Below are 9466 nucleotides of genomic sequence, written 5' to 3'. Positions count from 1 at the left end.
CTACAATAGGGCCCCACAGCACACTGGATTCCAGTTAATTGAAATACCACAACACTGGATATTGTTCAGATAAGTTCAATTTAATTTAAGAACTTGCACACAAATTAACACTGGAGGTGACTATGACGTGCGTACTAGGTCACATTGCGCCGGCGGACTGAGTGGGGTGAGGGGCTCTTAAACAACCATTGTGTGTGTGTGTGTGTGTGTGTGTGTGTGTGTGTGTGTGTGTGTGTGTGGACAAAGATAAGGTTAGGTGGGATTTACTTACTTTAGCCGGCTTATTGGAGAAGTTAAAGTTAAGTTAAAGTACCAATGACTGTCACACACACACTAGGTGTGGTGAAATTTATCCTCTGCATTTGACCCATCCCCTTGTTCACGCCCTGGGAGGTGAGTGGAGCAGTGAGCAGCAGCGGTGGCCGTGCCCGGGAATCATTTTTGGTGATTTAACCCCCAATTCCAACCCTTGATGCTGAGTGCCAAGCAGGAAGGTAATGGGTCCCATTTTTATAGTCTTTGGTATGACTCCGCCGGGGTTTGAACTCACAACCTACCGATCCCAGGGCAGACACTCTAACCACAAGGCCACTGAGTAGGTAGAAGGGCCCTTAGAGATATTTATTGTTTGTTTTATTAACAATGATAAACTTATTAGTACACTAACAATGTTCAAATGAACTGTAGGGTTACAAAAGCTTTAATGATGGCCACGGTTTGAATCTGGAAAACATTTTCTTTCTATTTCCAGTCCTTTCTGTATCTCCTATGATGCTATTGTTTCAGGACTAAAAGACTTCAAGTAAATTAAGATGATAGCATTCCCTCTTGTATAATAGATAGAAGATCTGAGTGTTCTGATCAAATGACCGAGAGGACTTTTATGTTGTAATTAGTCCTGCATTCAATTTGCAGACTGTCTCCTCTTTGGAGAACTGTCTCCCTGTCATTGCCACACCAGCACGTGGTCATTAGTACACATTGTGACAACATCTTTTGTTCCCAGCCAGTAATTGTAGCCCTAAGCTGCCTTCAAAGCCACCTTAAAAGCCAGGGTAAATAAAGCCAGACAAGCATAGAAAGAAGCTGTGAAAAGCTTCCCCAATGACGTGTGGGGATGACTCCGGGAAGATGTTTCCACAGTCGGACCCTCCTGGTGGAATGTTGACTAGCGTGGAGACTTTTGTGTGTTTAATAGCTGGTTGGGGGCAGCGGGGGCCACACCTTGCACTTAAGTGCAAGACGGCTGTCATTAGGGAAGGAGACTTTGTCCTCACCTCCTCTCGTATCCCATACACCACGACTGTCCCGCGCATCCTTGCTTCCACACTTTGACCATGCGTGTGAAGGCCTGCACACACGGCTGCCTCTGAGCCACCAGCATCATCTCCTGCTCCATGCACACGTTGGGCCTGCGAGGGGCAGAAGAAAAAATATGTACTTAACGTGTCAAAGTGTGCAACAGATTTAGAGCGCTGATGGATGGCCCGGCTTGCGTAAGACGAATATTTCACGAGGGCATCTTTTGTGCTGATCAGGATTTTTTAGGTCATGAAGAGGGGGGGGATTCCTCATGACTCAACTCAAGAAGCTGTCGTCTTCAGTAGGATTTCAACTAAAATAATCCGCTCCAATAGATGGAAAAGTTATTCTGAACTACAAAACCCAAAACCATTGAAGTTGGCACGTTGTGTAAATCGTAAATACAAACAGAATACAATGATTTGCAAATCCTTTTCAACCTATATTCAATTGAATAGACTGCAAAGACAAGATACTTAACGTTCAAACTGGTAAACGTTGTTATTTTTTTGCAAATATTAGCTCATTAGGCATTTGATGCCTGCAACATGTTTCAAAAAAAGTTGACACAAGTGGGAAAAAAGACTGAGAAAGTTGAGTAATGCTCATCAAACACTTATCTGGAACATCCCACAGGTGAACAGGCTAATTGGGAACAGGTGGGTACCATGATTGGGTATAAAAGCAGCTTCCATGAAATGCTCAGTCATTCACAAACAAGGATGGGGCAAGGGTCACCACTTTGTGAACAAATGCAAGAAAAAATTGTCCAACAGTTTAAAAACATTTCTCAACGAGCTTTTGCAAGGAATTTAGGGATTTCATCATCTACGGTCCGTATTATCATCAAAAGGTTCAGAGAATCTCGAGAAACCACTGCACGTCAGCAATGATATTACGGACCTTCGATCCCTCAGACGGTACTGCACCAAAAAGCGGCATCTTTGTGTAAAGGATATCACCACGTGGGCTCAGAAACACTTCAGAAAACCACTGTCAGTAACTACAGTTTGTCGCTACATCTGTAAGTGCAAGTTAAAACTCCACTATGCAAAGCGAAAGCCATTTATCAACAACACCCAGAAACGCCATCGGCTTCGCTGGGCCCGAGCTCATCTAAGATGGACTGATGCAAAGTGGAAAAGTGTTCTGTGGTCTGACGAGTCCACATTTCAAATTGTTTTTGGAAACTGTGGAACGTTGTGTCCTCCGGAACAAAGAAGAAAAGAACCATTAGGATTGTTATACAACCGTAGGTGCAAAGTTCAAAATCCAGCATCTGTGATGGTATGGGGGTGTATTATTGCCCAAGGCATGGGTAACTTACACATCTGTGAAGGCACCATTAATGCTGAAAGGTACATACAGGTTTTGGAGCAACAAATGTTGCCATCCAAGCAACGTTATCATGGACGCCCCTGCTTATTTCAGCAAGACAACGCCAAGCGACGTGTTACAACAGCTTGGCTTCATAGTAAAAGAGTGCGGGTACTAGACTGGCCTGCCTGTAGTCCAGACCTGTCTCCCATTAAAAATGTGTGGCGCATTATGAAGCCTAAAATACCACAACGGAGACCCTGGACTGTTGAACAACTTAAGCTGTACATCAAGCAAGAATGGGAAAGAATTCCACCTGAAAAGCTTCAAAAATTGGTCTCCTCAGGTACCAAACGTTTACGGAGTGTTGTTAAAAGGAAAGGCCATGTAACACAGTGGTAAAAATGTCCCAGTGCCAATGTTTTTGCAATGTGTTGCTGCCATTAAATTCTAAGTTAATGATTACTTGCAAAAAAAAAATAATAAGTTACTCAGTTTGATTATCAAATATCTTGTCTTTGCAGTCTATTCAATTGAATACAAGTTGAAAATGATTTGCAAATCATTGTATTCTGTTTTTATTTACGAATTACACAACGTGCCAACGTCACTGGTTTTGGGTTTTGTAGAAACCAGGGAGTATATCAAATATTCACTTTTGTTGCTCATAAACAGGCTCCAGAGTAACATTACATTTTGTGTTTTGTAGTTGGAACTCACTATTTTACGTTCAACCAATGTTTCCTGGAAGAAAAGTGCCTCAACAGTTAAATTCAGCAAGTACCGTGAGCTTTAGTCCTGACATGACTATGTGGTTGGTTAGAACCACAACCACATGATCAGAAAGGCTCTGACCACATACAAGTCACATGCACTGTTTATATTATCAATAACTAAAAACATTTGGAGCCTTATCAATTTGGTGAAGCACATTTTTAAATCCAACCTCAGTCATTTTAAAGACCAAAATAGGGCTACAAATAAAATCTTGTTTAGGGCCACAAAATTCCCAGCAAGGCCTGACATTGACTCCATACATGTGCTTTTTCTTTGACCTCTTTATACACGGAAACAACAAGTAGATATTGTATTGCCCCTTCCTGACTCCTCTGCATTAGCCTTCCAAGGGTGAGTGGTTTAACCTTACTGTAGTTGTATACACGGTCATTAACTTCTGAATTAAGACCGTTAGCTTTAAGTGCCACTAAATGATGGTATTGCTCTACAAAAGTCTTAATTTTTCCTCTCTGTTTTGTGACGTGTCATTTATTTTATTTTAATTTAGTTTCATCACATTTTGGTCAACTTTTCAATTAAAATTACCTAAATCATTTTGAGGATGCTATACTTTTTTTTCCAAAATTGTCACTGAACATGACAGAGAAGCGCAAACAAGTTATCACACGCGGCAAAAAAAAAGAGACATAAAAATGTTTAGCCTCGGGTGAAACACGTACAGTAAGTCTTCATCTCAGACATTTAGTTTCAGTGGTCGTAAATAAAAATGTAAATTTTTTGGCTTTGTACATTCTAAATTGATATATTTTGCACATTGAAGTGCCAGCTGTTAAATGTAGGCTACATGTAGTAAGCAGGTAACCTACATAAATAAATATTTCCTTATTTCATATTAATCATATAATGTACCGTATTTTCTGGATTATAAGACGCTACTTTTTTCCAACGCTTTGAGCCCTGCGGCTTATGAAACACAGCAAATCACTTATGGATTTTTCTCCGCTAACGGCCATAAGGATTTGTATTCAACAAATAGTTTTCATATTATGCCGACAGACACCGAAAAGGTGTGTTATTGTTTGCGCTATGGTGCCATTTTTTGGACAAGTTGGCTCACGGCAGTGCTGTGGGTTAATAATGTACTTCCTGTTCCGTGCCGGAAATATATTTGTCCATAGTGTATTCATACTTACCAACCCTCCCGATTTTTCCGGGAGACACCCGAATTTCAGTGCCCCTCCCGAAAATCTCCCGAGGCAACCATTCTCCCGATTTTCACCCGGACAACAATATTAAGGGCGTGCCGTGATGGCACTGCCTTTGGCGTTCTCTACAACCAGTCGACGCGTCCGCTTTTTCACCATACAAACAGCGTGCCGGCCCAGTCACATGTTGTATGCAGCTTCTGCATACACACGAAAGTGACTGCAAGACATACTTGATCAACAGCCATACAGGTCACACTGAGGGTGGCCGTATAAACAACTTTAACACTGTTACAAATATGCGCCACACTGTGAACCCACACCAAATAAGATTGACAAACACATTTCGGGAGAACATCCGCACCGTAACACAACATAAACACAACAGAACAAATACCCAGAATCCCTTGCATCCCTAACTCTTTCGGGCTACAATATACACCCCCACTACCACCAACTGTGCAGGGGGTGAGGTCTGTCCCTTAGGATGGAACAAGTGAGCTGTTTTATATACAGGGCTTCTGGGTTAGGCTGAATCTCATAGATAGGCTTGCTAGCCCAATTGATGATCTGGTTCTTCAGTCAGTTCCAAGAATGACTCGTATGCCTCTTGAGAGACTCTGCAGCCATCGTTGATTGCTGCACGCCAGTTGGATCTTTCACTTGCAAGAGCCTCCCAGTTGTCAACGTTGATGGAGAAATATTTCAGGTCCCTCTTGATTACGTCTTTAAAACGTAGGCGGGGACGTCCTTGTTTGCGCGGAGCATTGGCTAGTTCGCCATACACTATGAAGACAGGTTGCCAAACAATGTCACCATAAAATATTAAAATGACAGATTGTCTGGACAAGTGTCTGTGTTAGTATTATTAACTTACAATGGCATTCTTCTTGTATTGTTTCATTTTCGTAAATTCACTAAAACATCACCATGGAGGAATTAACTCTGTTTAGCTGACTGAAGGCGGTGTACACCCTGGACAAGTCGCCACCTCATCGCAGGGCCAACACATCCATCCATCCACTTTCTACCGCTTGTCGCGGGGGTGCTGGAGCCTATCCCAGCTGCACACAGGCGGAAGGCGGGGTATACCCTGGACAAGTCGCCACCTCATCGCGGGGCCAACACAGATAGACAGATAGTCAGTTGTAAACAAATGGCATTCTGGTCACCTTCTGTGACCAGAATGTTTCTAACTCCTGTTATTTGTCAAAACTAAATTGCAGAGTCTTTTAGGAATGGTAGAAAGTATAGTGTTGTATGTGGTAGAAAGTATAGTGTTGTATGTGGGAGACAGGACATACAAACGTTTGTAGATGGCTTCCCTGTCCAGAATCTGTACATTTTTGTTCTCAAAAGAGTGCTGTTTCTCCCTGAGGTGCATGTAGACAGCTGAGTCTTGGTATGAAGAGTTTGCCCGTCTATGCTGTGCCATGCGTAGTGGTTGTTTTGTTTCCCCAATATATGTTTTGTTTCCCCAATATATGAATCAGAGCATTCATCATTACACTGGATAGCATACATCAGATTGTTTTTGTGGGTGTTGGGTGTCTGGTCTTTAGGATGCACCAGTCTATGCCGCAGGGTATTGCCTGGTTTGAAGTGTACTGGGATGTTGTGTTGGTTAAAAAATCTTCTGAGTTTCTCAGATAAACCTGATACATATGGAATGACAATATGTCACCTTTTTCCTCCTAATCCACTCTGTTCATGTTATTTCTGGACCTGGATGCACTTTTCATGAATGACCAGCTGGTGTAAACACAGGTCTTGAGGGCTTCCCTCGAATGCCTATGCTCTTTCTCTTTAGCCTGTGGGCTGGTAGGAACATTATTAGCTCTGTGTTGTAGGGTTCTGATAACGCCCAGTTTATGTTCCAGTGGGTGGTGTGAGTCAAAAAGTAGGTATTGATCGGTATGTGTGGGTTTTCAGTAAACCCCGACATGCAGGCCCCTGTTTTCTCCAATATGGACATCACAGTCCCAAAAAGGCAACTTACTGTCTTTGACATCCTCATGTGTGAACTTGGATGTTTTGTCCACTGAGTTAAAGTGCTCAGTTCTTGGTTTTTGATTTTCACCCATGTGTCATCCACATTTGTACCAATGACTTGGTGCTGTTCCCTTAAGTGTCCTCTACCTACTCAGTGGCCTAGTGGTTAGAGTGTCCGCCCTGAGATCGGTAGGTTGTGAGTTAAAATCCCGGCCGAGTCATACCAAAGACTATAAAAATGGGACCCATTACCTCCCTGCTTGGCACTCAGCATCAAGGGTTGGAATTGGGGGTTAAATCACCAAAAATGATTCCCGGGCGCGGCCACCGCTGCTGCCCACTGCACCCCTCACCTCCCAGGGGGTGATCAAGGGTGATGGGTCAAATGCAGAGAATAATCTCGCCACACCTAGTGTGTGTGTGTGACAATCATTGGTACTTTAACTTTAACTTTTAACTTTAACTTAAAAGAGCTCAGAGCTTTCTTTTCCATGTCCTCCATGTAATGGTTTGCTGCTATTGGGGATACAGGTGATCCCATAGCACAACCTTGTTTTTGTCTGTAAAACGTTCCCATGAATTGAAAGTATGTAGTGTTAAGGCAAAGTTCTGCGTTTAGTGTGGATCTATCCTGTAAGGTGTGATCACCTAGTAGATGTTGCCTCACCGTCTCTACTGCATCCTGGGTTGGAATACAGGTGAACAGGGAGGTGACATCTAATGAAACTATAGTTTCATTTTTGTCCAGTTTTAGCAATATACTTAGCAATATTGTATGTCACAGAGTTAATGCTGCTGAGGGGCATTTAATTATCCTCTTAATTCACAGTCAAATGTGTGTGTTTTTTAAAGATTTAAAACGTTTTTAATGTTAGCAGTGCTTAACTTCTTTTTATACTTAAAATATTGCTAGTACAATCACTAAAGATTCTATGTGACGGTTTTAACCCTGGAACGGATTATTTCCGTTTCTAATATTTCTTATGTAAAAATGTATATACAAATACAGAAAAAACATTTGGTAGAGCAACATTTTTAAACAAGATTGCGTTCAAACTTGAACATCTTATAAATGGACGTTTGTGCTGAGGTTTTTTTCTGCAAACACAAGCAGGACAGGTGTCAGTCTAAAGTGAGACATGCAGTCAAGCTTTTTTTTAAATAGCAGCAAAGTCCTTAAAAGGAACAGTTAATTTTTGGGGGGTTGAAAGACTCATAAATCAAACTCGCACCCAGAAGACTTTTTTTTTTTTTTTGTCCTGTCCGGCTACTCAGGCAAATCATATCATTGATGTAGATGTCCATATCGGCTGTACGAATTTACATTACAAAAGAAAAGTGTGGGATACTTCTCTTGGTGCCTTATTTGCATTTTACTTTATTAAATGTATGTATATTATTATTTGGTGCAGCCGGGCCGGAGCAGGAGGGGATAGAAAGAGAAAAAAAAAGGAAGACAGAGGGGGAAATTGCGGGGATGAGAGGGGGATAAGACAGAGAGACGACAACAACAGCAAACACAACAATAACAATAACAACAACATCAGCAAATAGAATATGTACAAATATGATGGTAAAAGTGATAGCAAAGAAGCAGTTAGTGAAATACATATTAATAACACAGGAATGACAATGAGCATTATTACACTACAAATGGAGCAATACAAATACCAATAGAAATAGCACTATTTATAATGAATAACAACAATAACTACCTCTGTTATCAACAATACAATTGTTTCAAATGCAACAATACATATATGTAATGATAACTTGAAATACAAAAGAAAGCAGATAAATGGAGGGGAAGAAGAAGCGAACTGTATTAAACTTGTAGATTGTTATAGTAACAATAGGTTAAGCTTTGTCGGTGTGCCATGTGTTACCCAGTTTCCCCTAGGGCAACAACGTTAATATATGTTTGAGTTTTCTTTTTTTTCCTTTTTTTATAAATACAGAGGAACGCCCCAAATGGGGTACAGTATGGAGTCTGGGAAATATTTGCCTCAAAAATTAGAACAAAATCAAGTCATCATGTGTAAGATGCCAGTAAATCCCGTGAGACTTCACCTTGACGAGTATGATTTACTTTCTCTTTAGCTTTTATTATCGATTAAGTGTAGCAGTAAGGTCGAAAAGAATCAGTGTGATAACCATATAAGCCAGGAAAGATTGTACTCACCTGCAAACATATTCATACTCAATAGGGGTAGCTGTTTTACTTTTGGTTTTAATACACGACTGCTTTTTAAACTTGTATAACATTAAAAAAAATGTACCGGTATGCCTTAATTTTTTTTTTTTTTTTTTTACACCACCCCTATTCAAATGAATTTATTCCATATAAAAAGGACAACTTTTGGGTCAGATTTGAAGGTTCCGCTGTTAAAACTATAGTTTTAATGTGCGCCATCTTGTAAACTGCGCTCATTAACAAGATAATTGCATAGGCCTACCTGACCTGCCAGGTACCGGTGGAAAATGTGCTTTTATTTCCCCTTGAGGAGGTTTACAGTGAACAACACAAGCTGTGAGGTGCATCATGTAAATAACAATTATTGTTACTCACATGTATGGCTGAAGGTTGTTGGCGTTCCCATAGCGGTAGAAGTGAGCCTCTTTAATAAATACGAGAAAAAACAGTAAAAATACACTCTCCATAATCCTCTCCTTTAGGCACGTGATTCATTCATGAGTTGTAAGGCACCTGCAAGAAAATAAGATCCTAATGAAACTCAAAAAAAAAAAAAGTACTGCGCTGCCAAAGTTTGCACAGATGACACATCCATGATGTTTGTTGCCTCTCTCTATATGAGTGTGTCTGTGTGTGAGTGTGTGTGAGACACTGTTCCAAGAAAACACACACAGAGAAAACAGAAGCTCATCCACACTTGGTCCCTGCAGATGTTAGA

The 9466-nt window shown here is 41.0% G+C and overlaps 1 protein-coding gene across 1 annotated transcript in view; it reads right to left on the bottom strand.

The window, feature by feature from the left end:
* The window catches only part of megf6b (multiple EGF-like-domains 6b), a 160236-nt gene extending 151021 nt beyond the window's left edge, over positions 1 to 9215 (bottom strand). The window contains exons 1-2 of the mRNA XM_061938782.2: positions 9124 to 9215; positions 1278 to 1412 (exon numbers count right to left, since the gene is read on the bottom strand). Of these exons, the coding sequence (XP_061794766.1) occupies positions 1278 to 1412; positions 9124 to 9215 (227 nt within the window). The remainder of the gene's footprint in view (positions 1 to 1277; positions 1413 to 9123) is intronic.
* Between the last annotated feature and the right edge of the window lie 251 nt (positions 9216 to 9466).

Source organism: Nerophis lumbriciformis, linkage group LG03 (genome assembly GCF_033978685.3).
Source record: "Nerophis lumbriciformis linkage group LG03, RoL_Nlum_v2.1, whole genome shotgun sequence".
Lineage (NCBI taxonomy): Eukaryota > Metazoa > Chordata > Actinopteri > Syngnathiformes > Syngnathidae > Nerophis > Nerophis lumbriciformis.
Note: the sequence above shows the minus strand (reverse complement) of the source record. Positions and strands in the feature narration are given on the sequence as shown.